The sequence below is a fragment of the Lissotriton helveticus genome, chromosome 12 (genome assembly GCF_964261635.1).
Source record: "Lissotriton helveticus chromosome 12, aLisHel1.1, whole genome shotgun sequence".
Lineage (NCBI taxonomy): Eukaryota > Metazoa > Chordata > Amphibia > Caudata > Salamandridae > Lissotriton > Lissotriton helveticus.
The window spans coordinates 17,837,851-17,859,653 of NC_136073.1; the positions used below are offsets into that span (position 1 = coordinate 17,837,851).

At 45.5% G+C, this 21,803-nt stretch overlaps 1 protein-coding gene across 2 annotated transcripts in view; it reads left to right on the forward strand.

Moving 5' to 3' along the window:
• The window catches only part of FCHO1 (FCH and mu domain containing endocytic adaptor 1), a 160,958-nt gene that overhangs the window by 130,086 nt on the left and 9,069 nt on the right, over window positions 1-21,803 (forward strand). For both annotated transcript variants that reach the window (XM_078671088.1, XM_078671089.1), the window contains exons 20-26: window positions 684-1,409; window positions 2,503-2,615; window positions 5,930-6,032; window positions 6,570-6,681; window positions 8,122-8,277; window positions 9,294-9,426; window positions 20,421-20,620. In XM_078671088.1, coding sequence (XP_078527214.1) covers window positions 684-1,409; window positions 2,503-2,615; window positions 5,930-6,032; window positions 6,570-6,681; window positions 8,122-8,277; window positions 9,294-9,426; window positions 20,421-20,620 — 1,543 coding nt within the window. The remainder of the gene's footprint in view (window positions 1-683; window positions 1,410-2,502; window positions 2,616-5,929; window positions 6,033-6,569; window positions 6,682-8,121; window positions 8,278-9,293; window positions 9,427-20,420; window positions 20,621-21,803) is intronic.

Below are 21,803 nucleotides of genomic sequence, written 5' to 3' on the forward strand. Positions count from 1 at the left end.
TCTAAAAGACTTCATGGAAAAAGTACAAAGAGAAAACTAAGTAGGAGGTTGTCGCGCAAAACGTCACCATGTACAATTAGAAATGGATAATTTGCGTAAACACCAGTATTTCAGCATTGCTTTCCTTTCTTTTTTTTCGTTATTGGATACAAAAATGGATGATTTTTTGATATTACATGCACTGGAGTAATTAAATAAAACGAAATTGTGGAAAAAGTGAAAGGGAGAAGCTGCTAATTGGTTGTCTTTTGGGGAGCTTAAAGGGCACCTTGAAGGACATGGGAACTCCCCAGGTGTTTGAGGTGAGTTGCTTGTCAGTGGCAGAAGGGCAAATCTAAGAACATTAGGTGCTGCTTCTTCCCCCTACAAGCAGCTTATGCCAAAAGCTGCCATGCTTCCAAAAATTACTCAACATGTAATAGGACATGCCTTAGGAAGGAGCTATCGGAGCTGTGCTCAACTTTGTTTTTGAGAATAGCGGAAGGAAGTCCATATGTTTAAAAATAAAAAAGTTGAAAGTTTGAAAAGTCTTTAATTTGAAGAGCCTCCAATTTTTGCTCTTTAATCTGTACGAAAGGTTTAAAGTTCAGACTAATCTTGTTTATGCAGAACAACATTATAAACTGGTGCATATTGAAGTTGTCTGTGATACATTTAATTAATTTTCTTTGTCTTATGCCCAGCTTCTGGTGTCTACGTCCTGACTTCCAGCCCTTCGCTCTTCTCCTCATCGCCTGAAAATGTTGAAGATTCTGGCCTGGACTCTCCATCTCACGCGGCACCTGGTCCATCTCCTGATTCCCGGCCGTGGACTCCTCGGCCTATCACCCCTCAGAGCCCAGCCACGCAACGGAACACAAAGGACTCTCCGGTCTTCCTGGAGGACAAGAAAGGCTCCACCCCTGCCCTCTGCGGCCACCCCACCAAGAGAGTGGATCGACGATCATGGCGCCTGCGCCCTGGGTCCTCTCCTCCTAGTCCCACCAACAGTTCCCAGCGGGATTCCTTATTCAACAACTTCAGCTGCTCAACATACGAGTCCAACACAGAGGAAGAGACTGGCATGTGGACTGGCACGAATGGGCCCCGATGTACCCGCTCCGCAGGACTCACTGGCAGGTCATTAACAGACCCCTTCTTCCGAACTTTGGGCGCTTCTTCTGTCTCCACGTCCTCCTTGGAAGGTTTGAACTACTGGAGGGCAAGACCACCCAGCCCTGCACGAAGACCGCCTTCGGATGGCGATGCCAGCGTCTCGTCCAACTCAGTCTCCTCCTCTTCTCCCACGTCTCTTCCTGCGGAGTCATCCAGCCCTTCTCCGTGCACCCATCGACTATCCAGCTCCAAGGACTCCGAGCGGAACTCTCCCACATGCAGACTGACTGCTCCGGAGCCATCGATCACTGTAGGTGGGTATAAAGACGTTTGGACGCAATGGATAAATTAAATCATGTGTCGTTTGTCTACACAGAGGTATGATGGGGTATGTGGGCATGCAGAGCTTTCCTGCTGAGTTTTATGTCGTTTCTTATGATTTTTCACTTGTTTTCAAAAGTTTATTTAAAATACTGTCTGCTTAGCTTTCTCTATAGACTTAAAAGGAAAGAATGCATTCACTGAATCTCCATTGTCCTACACTGTTGGAGTGTGTCCCAGTGATGGGTAGGGCAACCCCGAACGCCTGTTTCTCTTTCCTTCCGTCTTATCACCATTAATAGAAATTGTTCTCAAACTTGGGTTTCTTTGACATAGAGTTCCATAATCCATTGCACCTTTGGTTTTCTGAATGGGTAAGGGTGGCACTGTGAAAGAAGCTCCGATTATAAATTACGTTCAGGCTGATAACAGGAGTTACTGTCTCCATTGCAATTAGCAGCCAAAACCTCTGTGTAAAAGTACAGGACAAAATTATAAATTCACAGAGGCATCAGACCTGAAATTCCTTATTTCATAGTGGACCCTAAAGCTCCTCATAGGCCAGATTTTCTCCTCCCCAAAGTAAGTGGTACCCTCTGTATCTGTAATTCTGGCAGCGGGAAAATCTTGCCCATTTTGCTGGACACTCCTATGACCGCTATTAAAGTGATCCCATTTAAAACACATTTTGTTCACTTGTTAGCAGCTACTCGAAGTCTGCAACTGGTTTTAACACTGCTCCTAATTTATTTTGCTCTTGTGAAACACTCTACTGCTTAAATTGACAAAGGCGTGCGTCCTTTCTCATAACTGTGTGCCCTGTCACTCTTAAAAAATAAACTGGCGACCAGGGACAGACCCAGGCCAGAGTTTGTTTTCCAACTTCAAAATAAGTTGAACATTTTTAAAATATAAAGATCATGGTTTTTCCTTCTGAGAAAAGTATGTTCCAATGCTTTAAGTTTGTCTTGAGAAGTTGCATGTCGTGGGAGTCCTTGAATGAAGTCTGCAGTAGTGGTCTGCACCGAGTCTAGACTCAAGTCTATAAACCGGCATGCTCTAAGATCTTCTCTCGCTGTGTTGCAGATTTGTCCCTGGTGACGAGTGATACTCCCAACTGCGATGGCCTGACTGTGGCTCCACCCCTGCAGCGGCCGAGGGCCAAGAGGGTATCATCTGGACGCCGAAACGGGGGCCTGGTGGGTTCCATTTTTTATACTTGCACAGCTATGTGGGCTTTTAATTTCTGTAGGGGCATGGGGGAAGGGTTGGAGCAAGGCTTGTTTTGTATGGAGTTCCCATGTTGCACCACATATTGTTCTGTGCTCCTGCCCTTAGATATTGGGAGAAGGCGGATTCAACCAAGTTTCACTGTAGAACACTTCTCTCAGGAGCAGCAACGTCCAAATCCCATATGGGTAATGTGGCAGTGGGAATCTCTTCTAGATTCACATATTGTGCATAATTCATTCTCTAGCGATTGGCTCTGGTAGTACTGGGTTGCAAAACGTCTCTCCACTCTTCGTGGGTGTCAGCATAGGCAGAGTATGGAGATCATGTCAACTGAAAGCCTGCAGTGCCCTGATAGGTGATAACCTTTCAGATTATTTGTTTCCGGTTTGGTTCCAGGGGCGCTGAAAAGAGGTATTGAAGAAGTCATCGAAATTTCACCGAGAGACTCAGACACTGAAGCTGTATGGGTACATTAGAATATTGTTTGACGCTGGATCTAGGTTTTCATGGATATTCTTGGGGGGTGCTCGATGTAGTCTGAAAATGCGAAGGCTAAACAAACATTGGGAAAGCGGTGAGCCTATTCCTCCAGCTCGAATACTCAGTGAGTTGGAAAAGTCTTCCACAATCCCAGAAATGAAAAACACATTCCTGTGGTAGCCCAGGCATTGCAGGAACAGGCTGGCGACAACTGAACATGCAAAATGCCAGTGCGTCGACTCCAGATACTGCCATCCCTGGTCTCTGGGGAATGCGCAGTTGATAAGCTTTTAAGGGATATTTACGTATGCCCTTACCACCTTTACTCCTGTACCATTGATTCTCCCAGTCTTGGAGAAGTTCATGGCATCCAACTTGGCTTTGATCACAGTAGCTCCCAAGTGGCCAGACCAGGCCTGGCTCTCCCACCTAATGCACAGAGCCTTATTGTAAAAATACCAACACACAAAGATACACACACAATGCAATTGGCCAAGGGGTTCCACCCAAACCTGGGGAACTGTAGATGGTGGTTGGTTGCAGTGATAGCCATATTTAGCTATTTGTAAATATCTGAAAATTTAGGCAGGCACTTAGAGCTGAAATGGAAGAGGTGTTTAAGGATGATGCCACCAAAAACAATTTTCACCACTGTATGTCTCATGGAACAGTGATAGTTCGGTCTTCACACGTCTAGTAGATTGCAAGAGGCTAAGATACTTTTTTCTTCATCTATTCTTCCTGCACATCAGTGAAACTTACATTTGGTGTTAGCAGACCTCATAAAGTCATCTTTTTAGCCCATGCACGTCTTCACTGAAGTACCTTACATTCAAGACAACGCTCCTAGTAGCAGTCACATCTCTAAGGAGCGTAAACGAGTATCAGGCAGTCCTGCTATGGGAACTCTATCTAACCACATGCAAGGATAAGGTTAGCTTTCGAACTCATCCTAAATTCCTACCCAGTGTTTCCGTTCCATATCATCAGGATCATAAAGCTTCTGGCATTGTTCCGGAAGCCGACAACCAAAAGAGATAAACCGAAAGCACTACATATGTTAGATGTAATAAGGGTGGAGATGTGATAGAAGCACGAAACACAAATCTTCAGAAGGACCAACCACTTTTCCATCAGACACTCATGACAGACACTGGGCACAGCAGTGATGAAATCCATTGAACACTGTTAGCTAATGGCTATCGAGATACAGTAATTGAAGCCTAGGGCTCATTGCAGTGGGTAAAGGGAGCCAGGCTTGCACGACATTTGCAAGGCAGCTAAATGGCCATCAGAACACGCATTCAAGCTGTATTATTGTGTAGATATAGAGACCAGCAAGTGGGTGGCAGAAAGGAAATCAGTTGTCAAAAAATGGTTCCAACCCTCTCTCTCCATATTGGAGGGGTGGGAAACAGCTGTGAAATCTATGCACAGCATGTGAATCTAGAATAGATTTCACACCGCAAAAGAAACAAGTTACTTACCTGTAATATTGGTTTTGAAGTTTGAAACTCTTCTCGATTCGCCTGGGACCCTCCCACCTCTCCAATGAAGGAGGGAAGTGGAGAAAGTACAGAAAAGAATAAAAGAATCTAAAATGATGGACACTTATTGGGGCTTTTTGGGCTTTCGGTCGATGTTCTATCCACGTCTCACCTATGTATCTCCCTACCAAGAGTTGGGAAACGTTTCTTAATACTGCACTTACGTGCCCATCTCCTGGATGGCAGAACATGTAAATCAAGAGACGTTTCAAGCTGTAAAACCGTTATTGCAGGTGAGCAACCAGCTTCGTAGCCCCAGGCATTAAGGTACTGTTGATCCCCATAACAAACCAACGTTCACTGTTTGGACCTCCCTTCTTCTCTGTGAGCCTTTCGGCAAGCTGACCTTCACTCGAGTAGACCAGCTGAGTCCTCTGTTTTCCACACCGATCACTTTATTATTATTATTTCAACTGCTATACAAAGTTATGGCCATGGGGCGTCTTTAAAAATGCCGCACACGCCCCGGGCCAACACATGTTTCAAAGTGAAATTCTGCCCTTCCTCCGGGAAACCTGAACAAGGACTGGAGTTCAGTTTGAAACACTTTGGAGGTATCCATGGAGGGCACATCCCACTTGTAATGTTCCCAGAAATAGTAATTGGTATTTTAAATCCCTCACTCTCAGTTTTTGTTTCACTTGCTCAAAGAATTTCCTTAACTTCTGTAATTTTTGCATGTCGTCTGTGAACATATGGATGGTGTCCACCAAGTGGCGGACTTAATTTCTCCAAGTTTGTTGGAGTTTAGCATCTCTGCGTGATAGTTGAAAAGTATTATGGCTCTTGGTGGAGGGCTTTGCAGAGAAGCCATGGTCCTGTGAGACCTCACCAAAGAGAGCTCTCTTAGTTTAAGACAGTCTGCTGCTGTTCTTGGAACTGTTCTGTTGACTGACCTTTTAACCTTTCTTGAAAGCCCAGAAGCAGAGATGATTTCAGAGTTATCTCCCCTATAAGTTTACGGCCTTTCTCTACAGTGTGTGGGATGCCTCATGTCCAGTGATTACATTTATAACAAGGAGAACAGTTTGGAAAACCGATAAGACTTGGATTGATAACTTCATATGAAGGTCTGCTTGGGAAAGGGTTATGGAAAAGTAATGATCCTCACAGAGTGAATTTTCATACAATCAATATTGAATGTTTTGGTGGCTATTGAGCTGGATTGAAACGTGATTTGGGAGGGAGTGAAGACATGCTTGATGTTTTCAGCGCTGCGTACCTATCTATATGACCTCTTCTTCTCTTTACAGTCTCGCTCTCTGACTCCCTCGCCGTCGTTAGCCCCTAGTCCTCTGTCGGTGGCCGGCTGTCTCAGTGATCGAGGCTTCTTCATTTCACCCCAGCTGGGTCTCGGTAGGTATAGGCGTCTCGGCAGGTATAGGCGTCTCTGCAGCATTTTTTCTTACTGTAATTGATTGAATTTGTCATTTTCAGACCCTGCCAGGCGATTAAAGTGCTTTATAAATGGCGTAATGTCATACAGTTTCTCAAGGTAGTGGTTGAGCGTGTGTGTGTGTGTGTGTATGAGAGTGTGCGCATTGGATTACTTGCTCTCTTAATTGATCTGCCCAGGATCCCCAGTGGCTCTAAATTGCTATAAAAACTGGTAATTGAGGCTGTGTAAAACGTTGAATTCCTTTGGTCTGGGAGAAGGTTTTCAAACGTGTTTTTTTTATTGATTTCATCATATTGTGAGAGGCAGAAGTATCCTTGCTGACCTTTGGTCCTTCTGACATCGGCTACAGCGCCACCAGCTGGCACAGAATGAAAAGTGTACCTGTCTCAACTGTGCCTTCATGCCATTCTAAACTTGACCACTAGGTGTCAGTTCTTGCAGTTCGAGTGATGGGCTATTTCTCCATTCCTTAAACCTAATCTGTTCTCCGCCAGGTCATTCCAGGGGACCTAGCCCCGTGGTCCTCGGTTCCCATGATACTTTGCCAGTGGCAGCTGCCTTCACGGAGTACGTCCATTCCTATTTCAAAGGAGAAGACTTGGAAAGGTAGGAGTGAGCCACTACTTTTTTTATGTCTGCATGGTGCTGGTTCCTTTGAATTCCTGTTTCCAGTTTAATTTTTGTTTTTGCTGTTAACTTCCCTGTTTCCCTTTCTTAATATTTTTTTTAATTCTTTTCCTTCTCCTAAGGTCATGCTTTTTTTCTATCCTGCATTGGATTTTGTGTAGTTCTTTTCACATTTTTTTATTGTACCTTAGATCACTTCTAGTTACTCATTTCTTCTACCTTTGCTATGCTGTCCTATTTTATTGGGCCTTTCCTTTATTGTCTGGCCTTATTTATGGTGGTTGCCTCTCTTTGTGATTAGTCTGTGTGTTGTGCTTTTTTTATTGTCTTCTGTCAATATGAATATTCTGATATTTGATTTAAATATTCTGCCTTAACTTTGTTGATTTGATTGCCACTTTTTAAAGTTGTATCTTCCTTTGATATTTCTGTCCTTTTTTGGTTTGCTCCTCCGTTCTGTTTTTGTTTTTGCATCCGTTTGCCATTTCTTCTGTTACCCTAACAACCTTTTTCCATTTTTACTCAATTGCAGTTTTGTTCAGTCTTTTTATGTGGTCTTTAATCATTTTTATTTGCGGTTTCACTAGTCCTATTCAATATCTTTCGTTCATTTTACTTTTTGTTGTTCATTCTTATACTTTTTTTTTGTTTCAAGTTTTGTTTTTGTTCCTCTTTTTGTTGTTGGCATGTGTTGATTATTTTTTCTCGTTTCGTAATTTAAAAAAAGTCTCCTCCTGTGCCTATTCTCATTTACTTACTCTTTCCTCCCAAGGTGTCATTGTTTTCCCTCACTCGCCCTTTTTCTACCACACACATGCTTTGAAAGTTGTGTTACGTGATCATCAATCAGGCTTCAGCTTTGAAGTCTGGTACATTTGATGATACCCCAAGAGCCATTGTCTGAGAAGGAGTGGATATGCGTTCCCCTGGGTTGTGGCGATTCCAACTTTAAATGTTTTTTATCACATTTATTGCACTGAAGTCAGAAGTTATGATTCGCCAACCCCCGTAGAGGTTAGGGTGATTGTGAATGATACACGAATCTACCATTTGAAACATGTATTGAAAAAGGCAAAAAATGTTGTCGTCCCAGATCATGCTCTCTTCGCTTTCTTAGTCCTTGCTCACAAGATTCAGTTAAAGTGTAAAACCTGGCTGTAGGCTTTGTAAACATTTGGCTACAAGGCTGTCCAGTATCCACCCTATCCCGCTGTAGTTTTATGGCCCGCGGATGGATGCAGCCTCCGTACTGTCCTTTAGCCTGTACAGTACAATAGCTGTAGAGCGCAGAGAGGACCTAGAGAGTGGCGAATTCCTGGGAATCGTGTCTCCACTCGCCCTCAAGCTTGTCATCCTCCGTTTTTAATTTGCTGTGTTTTATTCCTTCTTTTACATTTTCTTTATTTTTTCCCCCATCAGATGCTTGGTGAAGATCACTGGGGAAGTGACCATGTCATTTCCAGCCGGCATCGTGCGAGTTTTCAGCTCAACACCTCCTCCGCCTGTGCTCAGCTTCCGGCTCGTCAATACTACTCGCATCGAGCAGTTCCTCCCAAACTCAGAGCTTCTTTACAGGTAGGAGTGGCGAGCAGTTGCTTAGGTGTTTTTGGCAAAGAGTATGGTGACAAGAAAGTTCTGAAGGTGCGGTCGCTTGTCGTGCACAGGTGCATAGGACACTTCGAGCATGTCCATGCCTTCTGGTTCGCCATTGGTAAAGATGGTGGCATGCCACATTGGAATGTGGGTGTCTGACTTAGGTGCTGAGAAGAGGTAGGGTTCACCGGAAAGGGTAAGGTGTGAAGTGCAGCCAGGAAGGAGAGTCACTAGCTTGCGTTCCTAATTGTCACTTTTCTTCCCACAATGATCCATAAATGGTGGTAGCAGAATCGTGGGTGAATTTTAGTTGCACAAGTAAAACTGTTATATCTGGGCCTTCATGGCTGAAAAAAGTTGAATGCTCATTTTTTGGGATGTAGTAAGTGAAATGAAATGAAATGAAATGATTACGCATTTGTATAGCACACGACTACCCGTAGGCATCTCGGCGCTTGTACGAATACCGCCGAGGAACCCTTCCTGGCCTTTCCCTGTGAGGAGCCCACTCCTGGGCACCCCCAAGGTGAAGTCAGGCATCCTCAGCATTGTTGGGGCCGTTGTAGAGATTAAGCAAGCTATTGCCCAGAGGTGCAGAGTGGGACTCATGATTAGAATAGGCACCGTGGCGAGAATTATCAGGTCCGAGGAAATTGAGCCCGAGACCCGCCGAGGCGGGAATTGAACCCTGGTCCCAGCCAGACTACTGCATCAGGGTCTGCCGCTCTAACCATTGAGCCACACTTCTCTACCAAGTGGGGAGATAGGTGAAAAGAAGGGATAGATGACATGCAGAGAAAAGGAGTTTCATAAATATTTGTATCTGATCCACTGCTTGTGGTTGATCTGTAAAATGGTGATCTCCTTAGCTTGGATCCTCTGTGGCCGCGAGGAACTGCAGTGACCCATGGCACTGCACTCTGCTTACACTGTGACACTAGGGTGGGATGTCACCTCTACTTTGTTAACTTCCCCTGCATATCTCTCTTGTTTTGTAGTGATCTGTCCCAAAGTGACCTCCGAACGAAGGATTTCTGGCTGAACATGCCGGCTCTGACGAGCAATCTCCAGCGACAGACGGAGCAGGCCCCTGGAGCACCTTACTATAACGTGGCACTGCTAAAATATCAGGTACCCCCTTGTCCACCGAGGATTCTTACCAGCACACAATCATCTGCCAGGCCTTAGACCGCCTACTTTCGAAGCTCCAGGTGTCTCTCTTCTGCCATCCTCAGTGGATGCACTGCATTCCCCAATGACCCACCCTCTCCAATTTGTGCACCCACCTTCTGGAGACCCCGATCATTCTGACGCTCAGTGCCTTTCGTCTGGAAACCCGGGCTACCAGACCTGCCCTCCATGTTAGCCCTCATGTTCTGCATCCTTACATTGGGGTTTGTAAACTCCTTCCTTGTAATCTGCTCTTCTGGAGTGATAGGCACACACAGACATGCACACACATCACAAAAAAATCTCCACATGTTATAGTCCTAAAACCCTCCATGAAAAAACTGACCTTGATTTAAAACTTTCAGTGTTTCCCTCCCTTGTTGAATGTCCCTCTCCCTCCCTTCTACATGTCTCTAGACTTCCCTAAATTGTATATCTGCCTTAATCTCGCTTTCTTTAAGACCATATCCCTGCAACCTGTCGAAACCTATTCATTTCATCATCCATTTGCTTCTCACAAAACCCTCTCCAAAGGCCACCCCACGGTCATTAGTGTACCTTAAAGAAAGTGGAGTGAATCCATGGGACGGTTTGATAGCACAAGGCTAATGCCAACTACATATGGGCTCACGGGTAGCATGCTACTCGCTGTAAGGTGCTTCCTTGCCTCATCGGGGGTATTAAGCGCTTTATAAATGCAATTTCAATTCAGTACATCTGGGGCCTCATATGAGCTTCACCTTCCAGTGCCCTTCATTCTCACTCAATTGCAATTTTGTCATAAAACTGTTGCCCAAGTGTGCACAATCTGGTAGAGACTTCTAGCCGCAGATTCCTTAGCTTTGAATTCTCACCAGGCGCCAGGGCTCCGGAAATCTTCTACAGCAGTACCTCTGCACGTCTGTAGAGATTGCAGTGTGACTCTAGCAATGTTGACCCCAGGATGTGATGTCGACGGAGTCCATATAAGCCCTTCCCTGATTCGCTGAGGTCAGTTTTTGATTTTCATTCATCCAATGTGGATCCAGTAAGCTGTTCCCCAGGCCTTTTTTTTTGGCCTGTTTAGACATTTTTGTTGACAGAACAGTGTGCCTTCCTCTTTCCTATGTCCTCAGGCTTCAAACCATGTTGGTCCTGTGCAAGGCAGATGTCGGCCACAGACCCTCAAACTTTGTATGTGACGCCTTGTGGAGCACCATGACTCCGAGAATTATGAGTCCTCCCGCCAACTTTGCCCAAAGGCGTGATGACACTGCAAGAAGCTCTTACTGGTGCGGCTGTCGCATGCCCCGTGTTGTTCGCGATCTCGTTCTCAGCTCAGAGAACGCCTGAGTGCCTCCTCCAGGAGTCATTCCTGCAGGGGTTCCTCATTCTCGACCTCCAAAGGTAAGTTGAAACACAAGCAGTCAAAGTTTCAGCGTTCCCTGACTTTGCCGTGTATGCGCTGCATCTCCAACACCCCCTCCTGGCCTCCGGCTCTGGAGCTGGTGCAAGAGTCTACCCCGCACCTCCCTGCCGTCCCTAGAGATGGGGCAACTCCGGACCAGATGCAGGAGTATTATTCCTCCCTACATGCCATCTTTGGGCTTCCACCTCCCGCTGACTCACCTTTCAGCCCCAAGGAGGTCAGAGGAGCCTTGACTGAATCCACGCCCGGGCGGCTCCCCTCCGTTTCAGTTAAGCCCTCTAGATCTGTAGTTGGATCCGTGTCGGCTCTGGTGCACAGCCCTTTGGAGTTCCAACCTGCGACACCCCTATCCAGTCAGCCGACAGCGGCGGCGCCGATCACCACCGCCACCTCCCCTATCTGACGGCGAGACGCCGCCGCATCGGTGCCGGACGGCGTTGGGGGCAGTGCCAGTGGTACAGTTAACCTCCAACACTTTTCCTCCTTCTGAAGTGGGATTGGATGTGGCGCAGAGGCCAGAGCTGCTGACTCGGGATCCGGGTTAGAGTCTCTGGGTCAGAGCAATACCCTGTGATTCTGGGCAAATCACTTAATCTCCCCGTGCCCCTGGACAGCGTCTGGATACCCTCCTGGGTGATAAGCTGCACTATATAAATATACAAATTTAAACTTAATCTACAAACTTAAAAGACTCATATTGTTTTTCCTCCGGGAGAACAGTTTTTTGTGCTGAAGGAGAGGAGCTGGGGCGTAAGCCCCCCAAGGACACTGTCAAGCCCCTGTGGAGGATAGCTGGCTGACTGAGCTGGGTGAAGCTAATGGCCTTGACTCCTCACCAGCATCCAGCTTCTTTATCTGTCCTGGCCTCACTACAGAGGTAAGCTCCTCCTATGCTGAGGTCCTGAGAAGGGCGGTTGTGGTTTTATCCTTGCAGCTTTCTTATGTGCAAATGACCACTGACCCGTTAATTGTCATCCTTCATCAGGGCCAAACAGGTGAGGAGCCTGTGCTTCCCTATAGGGAAGCATTATATGACCTTTTGTTGGGGGCTTGGGCTAAGCCTGCTACGGGGGCCTCTGTGGACCAGTCTATAGCACAAAAACCCACCCCAGATGATCCGGCCTGCCTTCTACGGCATCCTACTCTGCGTAGTGTTGTGGTACAGGCTGCTTTAGCTTCTCCTGACCTCAACACCCTTCCTAAAGTACCTCAGAGCAGGGAATCCAGAACACTGTACAACGGTGGTAGGAATATTTTCTCCTCCACCAGTTCCTCATTACGGTCAGTTATTACCGCTTGCATTTTGGGCTGATTTTTCCATGCATTGTGGGATGGCACCTGCTACCCTCGCTTTCAGGTGAGACCCGGAATGCTTTTACCCAGATACTCCAGGATGGACAACAGGCGGCTAAGTTGATGATATAATGTGGTATGGACACCACGCATTCAGTGAAACCGGTCCTAGGATGCTTGTTTCCAGTCCAGGGAGGACCTGGCTTGGCAGTTCGGGCTGGACTGTTCCCATGGGGCACAGGGTCAAGACTAATTTGCATATGGCTGGGTTCAAACTGGAAAGGCATGGTGAGCAAAAAAACGATGGATTTAGGCCCAGATCTCTGTACTGGGGTGAATGTATGACATTGTTCTGCATTCTGTCCATCACCTGTTGTTTTTGCAATGGACACCACGCATTCAGTGAGTGAAGCCATGTCTTTTTCAGTGGCACTCCCCCGTCGTGCCTGGCTCCGCAACTCCGTTTTCTTCGGAGGCTGTTCAGGCCACCAGTAGACCTGGCTTTCAATGGTGTCCATCTGTTCGCCACACATGCCGATTCTGCATTGCAGCGTTTTAAGAACATTCGGGGTGGAACAGAATCTTAAACCTGTTTTTTCTTTGCCGTCACCTCCCTAACTCCCCATGTAACCGAATAGTACGAGGATGTCCACCTTCGCTTTACTTTCACATACGAGCCATTCCTGAGCAGAGTCCGATGGCTTTTCTTTCCTTTAACCATTCCACCTTGGGGTGGCACCTGGTTCGCTGTTACGGCTTTCTGTAGGTATTATTCGTATTATTCTTATTTCTTCACGCTGTCGATGACAGTTTTTAGCTTCCACACTCTGGGATGTATTTGCTTTGTGGGTCTATGTGGGTTTCCACACCTGATGGTACAGGGTTTTCTTCTTTTCTGAAGTAATATTTTATGTATGGTATTTCGCTCCCATTGTGCGGATGCACAGTTGCCTATGCTCCCTTTTCAATGTGGACCAGGTTCTGCATGCCTTAGTCATTCCTAGGTATGCTTATGGTACTTTAGTATCCCTTATAGGGGATTTCCAATTATGAACTCCAGGGAGATGGTGCATGTGGCTTTCCACCTAGCCCCAGCGTCCTTCTTCAGGTGTTCTTCTCCTCAAACCTTGCTTCGCTCCACGCAGCATTACTTCTACTGTATCTACCGCGGCATTGCGACAACTTGTGCATTCGGTGTCAAATGCCCCTCTATGGCAAGGGTTCCAATCCCGCTACTGTCGGGAAGCGATAATCCAGTGGGATGGGTGTTAGCGTCCATGGCCTGCGGTATGTTGTCCGTCCCTGGCCTAGGCAGTGTTCCCACATGGACTGTTCCTCTATCACTGTGTTTTGACATATTTTTATTGTGCTGCTCTTGCTCTGCCTTGACCACATGACTGTTCTCTCCGGCTTCCCTGTGGTGGCATCTTGCCCATATTTCTGCTGTGGGTGGCTCGTGCTCAAGAGCTGGTTCGATTGTATTTAGACTGATTCACCCCAGTGAGGGGATATTTTTTACTTAATGCTTAGAGGGAATGCCTTCTACCTTTGTTGCCAATGACAACACTTCTACAAGAGTTCAGATACCTACCTCTGCATTTAGTTGCCTCACAGATTACTCGTAAGCTCTCGCCATCTGCCCCTTTTTGGGTTTCGCCTGCCGAAGGCTGCGCTCTGCGCAGCTTTTCAGCGCAGGTGAAATCCTATGTTGACAATAAGCACTTCGGGAACGTCCCCCGGCTCTCATTGGCTAGCTCCATAAATGGAGGCTAGCCATTGAGTGCCGGATCTGTCCGTCAAGGCCGGACCAGATTCGGGGGCGTTCCCGAGATTTTTTCCCAGGGCGGAGTTACGTTTTTTCCCGTTCCCTCCCCTTTCACTGCAAGTCTGTCCATTCCCGCCCCCTCCGTGTGCCTTTCCGCCCCCCCCCTCGCTGTCCTGTGCACGTTTCCGTCCGTGTCCTCTCCCGCCCCCTCCCGCCGTCCGTGTCCTCTCCCGCCCCCTCCCGCCGTCCGTGTCCTCTCCCGCCCCCTCCCGCCGTCCGTGTCCTCTCCCGCCCCCTGTGTCCTCGTAGGTGCTTGTTAAAGCATTGCTCTGTCTGTTTTAATAAGACATGATTCGGCTAAGCAGCCAGTACTTCAACGTATGCAAACAATCGTGAAGACCCCATGAGCTGAGTCTCTCTTTGTTTCCCTCTGCATACGAAACTGTAATGATCAACGGCTAAACTATACAATATATCCCGCCAACCCAAGAGCAGATGCCTGCGGGACGCCTACGTTATTGCAGTTCCATATAATGTGAGGAAACGTTACGTGATCATTTAACCAATAAAGCCATGTGTTTCTTCAACCAATAGGAAATTGGTTCACATCAACCAATAGAAACACGTTTCCTTTGTTGTGATTGTAGAGAAAGTCGGTTGAAGTTTTGGCATAGCTCTGCAGCATACAAATTCCAGACCGTGTGCAAGTGAGACCACGTTTTTACTTCAACCTATAGGAAAGAGCTTCCTTTACCCAATAGGATGGCAGTGGGCGTGGCTTGGACAGCTGACTTGGTCTTCCATGCAGCCAGTGAGGGACTGGTGGCGCGGCATGCTCTGCTCTCAGGGCTCCCTGGAAGGTGCTTCTGACTTCGGATTTTCACTTCTTGGACCGGCAGCGCCGCTTTGCTTCCCCGTTTTTTTTTCACGGTTTCAGAGGATTGACAAACCAGAAACAAAGTGCGAGGCTTTCTCCAGTGCCGCGGACAGAGAGCCCGGGCAGTGCAAGCTTGGTGAGTTGCCTGGTCTGGACAGAGTTGGCAGGATATGTTCTGCCGTTTAAAAAGGTGGGAAGCCGAGTTAGTGCTGGGCGCCGGGCACAGATAAATGGTATTGTGAATCTGCGTCAGGGCTCTTTGTTTCACTTTTAAGAGAGTTTCGGGGACAAGGGCACACATGCTAGTGTTCAGCTTAGTGAGAATGGTATGTATCCCTGCAGCACGGACAGGCTCAGATAAGCATGCACCTGCAGCCCAGTGCCCTTTCCCTTACTCGTGCTTATGCCACATTTGGTAGCGGGATCTATTATGTTTCCTATTGATGCATTTACTGGCTCTCTGACTGTTGCATCCGTCACTGCTCCCCGTCTGCTGCAGCCCTATCTCTACCCCCCCCGCCTCCCCCCGCCTCGGCTGCCCTTTGCTTGTCCTGCAGCAGCCTCATGACCCTGTAGCTTAAGCTGCACTGTGGCTCCAGACCCATTGCATGTCGCTATTCTGGGCCATTTTCCCGTCGCTGTCCCATCACTTGTGCCTGTCGTTGTCCAGCAGGCTGCCATCTTCATCCGTGCCCCTAGTGCTGAATAGAGTTTGCTTCCTGCATGTAGCACCACAGGCCTGTTGTTGACCCAGCCCCCTTGTCTTCTGCATTGGATGCTCCAATCAGCCACCCTACTTTCTGAATCTGCATGCCAAGTGCCTGCCCCCTCCTGCTGCCCAGTACCACCCAGCTTTTTACCTCCCTTGGACCCGTTTCTTACAGCTCCAGCCAAGTCCCCCTGCTCGAAGCTGCACCTGGCTGCTGTAGGCCCCTTGCGTGCACCATGTCCCAATCAGCTAAAGCCCATTGCTTGTGTCTGCTGCAGCCGCTTTACTTTACCTGTGAAATTGAGGGACGGACTCTTCATCCGCTTTGTTTTTAAAGTTGACTTTCTTTTGATAGTACATGTTAATTCTTTACTAATGTATGCTGTAGGTTGGCCATTTTTTGTAGCTTGTATGCATTGGCTGGTTGGTGTGCAGTGGTTGCTGGTTCAGACTGTGAAGTGTGCACATTTCCTAGTATCAACAGATTGGCTGTCAGACTTGTTGAGGTGGTGCTGTACTCTTCCAGCAAACCTACACTGGCCCAACCCCAATTATAGCCCCATGTACCCTGAATCTTGGAGTCTTCCAGTGCAACAAGTTTGGAAGTCTATACATTTGAAGCATTATGTGGGCCATTTTCAGTTCGCAGTAGGAATCGGGCATAGCATACACATTCCTAGCAGTTTTGCTTTTCTTTTTATAGCAAGGCAAGGGCCTAGAGGTACCAGCTTGCAAAGACCTGTTGCCTAAAAAACTAGCGATGGGTGAAGACGTCACACATGACGTTTTAAACACTTGACAGGTAGAGAGCAGATGTGTGCATAGAACTATAAATGGTATTCTGCTGTCAGGCTCCAACTCTGCATATTAGCTCACCGGGCTTAATGTTTCAAAAAGCACCCTGGATTTCTGCGTGTTAGTTGAAATTGCTAGAGTAACATACCTGTAAGGTGAACGATTTGCCGTGTTGTGTGGTAATTTGGGGGCTAGTTACTCACACTTACTAAAGATAAACAGCGCCAAGGGCAGGGTGTCCCTTATGAAGCACATAGGATGAAACATGTTGAGTCTGAGATGTTTTGGGGAAATCTGGAAGAAGCTAATGAACCCATTGGGGTTGACCAGCAGGATCGAGGAACAGTGCTGTCATCTATATGTCGCCTTGACTTGGAATGCATGGAGGCGATAGTTATGCAGAGTCATAGACGACAGCGTTTCTAAAAGCTTCTTTATCCTTCAAGTATGAAACAAGCAGGCCCACATACAATCATCACAGTAAAGCGACCAGTTCTAAAGCATTCCTTCTCCAACACTGACACGAAAATTTTGTGACCTCATATAAATACTGTAATGACATTCTATACGTCAACATATTAATCAACACACGTTGGACAATACAACGCATAAATAAACAATTTGTCATTTACAATGCCAATAGCTCTAACTTTGTCAAAGGCGAAACCGTTGCATTGTAAATGCTTGTTCTGTTTGTGGCTGTTTTTCATCTTGAATTTCCTTCTTCTAATGTGTGTTCCTTGAACCCTGTGGTTCCATCTCTCTTGGGTGCAAGGGGCTTCTTTGCTCCCTTTGGATGTAATATTAATGGTGGTTCCTTTTACTCTTCCACAGATTGTGATAAGTTTTCTAACCCTACAAGGTTAGTTATACCACTTCTACCTTATTCTTCGAAATCCGTCTTTTCGAAGGATTATTTCCTCCTCGTAAATTCCCTGTGGAATATGTGGGAGCCCGATTTGTCTTTTTTCAAATATTTTTGGGTGTATTGAAGGCTTTTCCTGTGCTTAGATTTATACTTTTCTGTAATTAGTCTGTCCCTGTCTCCTGTAGAGGCATTCTTTGCTGTACTCAACACTTGTCCTTGTGTGCACCGCGACTCATTCTGTTGGTTCGGCTTGCCCTTAACTGGTGCCTTGTTTTTGGACTCCACCCCCCCAACCCCCCCCGCCCTTTCTTTCGTTTTTTTTTTTTTTAACCAATATCTTTTATCCAATGCTTCAGCCAGGTCTCAGTGTCTCTTTGATATCTCTTCCTTCGAATTTTGTAGCTGGATGCTTGTTCTAAGCCTTCTGTGTGTTAGCCTTTGCTTCAACTTCATCTTCTTATAGACCCAAGTTGTGGTCTTTTTTTGTCTATTCTGGCTAGTTTTCCTCAAGATATTATATCACATTCCAGATTGTAGCCTTCTCAGTCAGTTGCATTGTTTTCATGTTGGGCTGCCATTCTTTTCTTGGAGTGTGTGATGTTCTCCACATTGTCCATCCTCTTATTGAGTATATCCGCTGATTGCTCGGCTTCGGCCTCATAAATGGTTCTGTTATCATCGTAGTGACGGCTTCTGTCTGCGACTTTTTATATATATATATATAGATATATAGATATATAGATATATAGATATATAGATATATATATTTATATCACTAAATATATGTAAATACAAATATGTAAATACTATATAATTCTGTGTGCGCACAGATATATATATATATATATATATATATATATATCGAACAACCTCCATCTCCTCCCGCAATCGCTCTCACTCCGATCACGTTTTGGACACAGACACGGACCAGAAATTTCGGATGCTGGTTAGATTTTATTCAGCTGTCGCCATAACGTTTCGGCACAAAGCCTTGATCACATGATATATATATATAATGTATCTGTGTATCTATATGTGTGTGTGTATCTATATGTGTGTGTGTATATATATATATATGTATGTATATATATATATATATATATATATATATATATATATATATAATTTATATATAATATTGCACTTTCTTTGCAACTTTTTTTTACACATTACCTGATGTCAAATCATATTGATTGATATTGGTTAGAAAAAAATTGTAAAAATATATTTAATTGTATTCTTGTTGTGAGCCATGGAGTAGGATAAAAAGAAAAAAAAAGTGTTTAGATGGTTTACATTGGAAATTTCAAGTGCCATTTTTTTTCTTTTTTGCTTTTGTCGGAAAGGAATTGGAAATACATGTAGTTCTTGTGAATAATTTGAAAGAAGTTTTTCATAGAAAAGTTGGGAGACAATAAGTAAAAACGGTGCTCCCAACAAAATAAGAGTAAAAACAAAGAAAATCATAAAAAAAAAGTAATGTACTTAAAGAAATGTATATCTAAAATTAAAAGCTACATTGAATTTTGATAATATAACGAGAGTTGTGCTGTTCAAACCCCCAATTAAAAGGTATAATCTTGTTTTGCGCCCCTCGAAATTTTAGAAAAAAGATTTCTGACAAATGGTACTTCACTGTAATGGTAAACTGTGGAAAGGTGTAATTTTGATTATAATTGGGCGATGGTGGAAAAAGGAGGGAAGTATCCCTTTAAATGGACACACTATATAATGCAACTCGATGGCCCAGTAGAAGGCTTTTTGCTGAAACGCGTCGGCCTGGATTTATTAGCACGGAGCACTTTCGTCTTAAGAATGGAAAAATTAAATGTGTGGAACCATACCTGATTTGTGCCGTCTCCTCCTATTTTCAGAGACGAGAGGTGAATGGAATTGTGTTGAGGGAAGACGGTAACTGAATTTATATATATATATGTCCTTCCGTGAGTTAAATATTTCTTTTCCTCGTATGCGAGTTATACATTGCTGTCGTTTCTGTGGTGTTACCACTCTTCTTGGCAGTTAGTTCTCAGGACAACCAATACTGGTTTTTTTTGTATTCACATATATCTGTTTCAGCATTGTTCAGTGCTCTCTCCATGATGGGTGGTTTCTTGGATTCCTTCTCCTTTGTCTCCATGGAGCAGGTTTCGCTGCTTACTGAGTTTCTAAAGCAAGGGGCTGTAGCTCAGTGACATTGCCTGTGGGCTTTGGTTCCTCAAGTCACGGCAGAGCATAGACCTCCTCATCGGAGCATTCAGTATTATATTTCTGTTGAATGTTTTCTTCGGACAAATTTTTTTTGTTTGTTCCTTTGCTACGGATAACGCTGTTTCCATGCTTTTCATTGTCTTCATGACTTCTGTTGGCTGTGGTCCTTACCACAGTTGTTAGGATGAAGGATTTTCTGTGGCCCGCCTAAATTGCTAAGAGTGTCCGGGCTCCTCTGTCTTATTATAGACCGGCTAGTTCTATTCAGAGATTATTAGCAACATCAGTCCATAGACCCTCCTCCGGGGATGGTTTTGCCATGGTATCTAATTCAAAGATAAGGAATCTGCGGATAGATGGCTCTATCAGATGAATGAGTTATTTACCTTCGGTAATGCCTTATCTGGGAGAGACAGGATCTAGCCGTAGAATCCTTACCAATCCTCCTTATTCTGTGAACTGGTTTCTCGTTTTAGCTAAAAGGTCATTTTCTTGGCATCATGATGCCTTTTATTAGGACTTGCTACTTTTTTGACATAAAGATGTCTCTATTTTGACACACTTTTTCCATAGACAGTTTCTATAAGTGGCTGCGCGTTTTTGGGCGCAAAATAGTCACGGAAGAAACTGACGTCAGAGGAGGACTTATATGGACTCTATCTACGTCCCATCCGGTGGTCTAGAGCAGTACAGAGTTGCACGGCGCCCTCGACTGACGCACAGAGGCATTGCTGTAAAAAAATAAATCCCAGATCCAGTCCGGTGCCTGGTGAGAGTTCAAAGGTAAGGAATCTTCAGCTAGATCCTGTGTCTACCAGATAAGGTGTTACCAAAGGTAAGTAACTTATTGTTTACATCCCTTCTGCATATTCAACCCCCCTGCACCCCATCTCCCTTCTGCCCTTTAGTGTTGCATCCCAGAACCCCATTCTGTGTTGCTCCCTTTTCTGCTTTCTCCTTGAATCCCCTCTGTTTCATGTCACCTGCACGTTTTCATCATTCCATCACTTGGTCTATGCTGTTCCACAGGTATCCAGACCAAGCCCCGGCTCAACTCCGCTGCGCCTGGCGGCCTCCTGGACGTGCGAGCCTACCTGCACACGGGTCAGCGTGGAGTACTCCTACAACTCATGTGCAATGGCAACACCTGCCCCACTGAACAACATTCAGATCCTTCTACCTGTGGAGGAGCTGGTCACCAACATGGAGCTGCACCCGTCTGCAAGCTGGTGAGGCTGGTAGAGAGCTGGGGTCTCAGGAATGAGTCTGGTGAGGCTGGTAGAGAGCTGGGGTCTCAGGAATGAGTCTCTGATCCCTGTGTAGGGCCCAGAAGTAGTGTCTATGGGGCATGTGATGTTCTGGCGATGGGGGTTGGCTGTTTAAGGCAATGTTTTCAGGTAATTAGTTGAGTTCTGAGTAAAAGAATGTTTTTGCTTTCCAAAACTTCCTTCCCAAGGCATCAGCGTAGCTTGAAGTCCATGGGCCCTGGTGCAAGCAAGGAAAAGGCCCCTTTCACTGCTGTTGTGTTAGTGAAGTACAGCAATTATCAGGGTTGAATAGGCCCTGGTGCCAGTTCACCTGCTGCACAGGTGGTAAAAATGTCCTTCTCCCAAAAGTGATGCTTACTGCCGGAAAGGAAGGTTTGATGAACACCTCTTAATTCTGGGGAAAAAATAGGTATGTGCCACGGAGAGAGGCAGGCACGTCTCCGTTATTAAGTTCTCATCTGCCCTCTTGTGAACCTCCAAAGGTTTCACTTTTTTAGATCGAGCCTAGAGAGAGCTTGCGCTGTCTAGAAGATCTGTTGTATGTACTTTGTGGGATCTGGAGATAAGCCCTGGGACTTGTCTGCTTCCGCCTTTGCTTAGGGACTTTATTTTCTGTTCAACTGCTTCTATTTAACTGTCTTGATAGAAAACGAACAGTAGAGGTCAGTAAAGTACCAGAATTGCTTTCTGCTTGTTCAACTGCCTCTATGTAACTGTCATGATAGAAAACGACCAGTAGAGGTCAGTAAAGTACCAGAATTGCTTTCTGCTTGTTCAACTGCCTCTATTTAACTGTCATGATAGAAAACGACCAGTAGGGGTCAGTAAAGTACCAGAATTGCTTTCTGCTTGATTAACTGCCTCTATTTAACTGTCATGATAGAAAACGACCAGTAGAGGTCAGTAAAATACCAGAATTGCTTTCTGCTTGTTCAACTGCCTCTATTTAACTGTCATGATAGAAAACGACCAGTAGAGGTCAGTAAAATGAAAGAACTGCTTCATACTTGGGGAATTTCTTTTCGTATTTTTCTGGCAACTGCTTCTATTCAACTTTCTTGATGGAAAAAGGCCAGCAGAGGTCAGTAAAATACCAGAATCACTTTAGCATTCCCTAGATTCCAGGCCATAGAAACTTGTATTC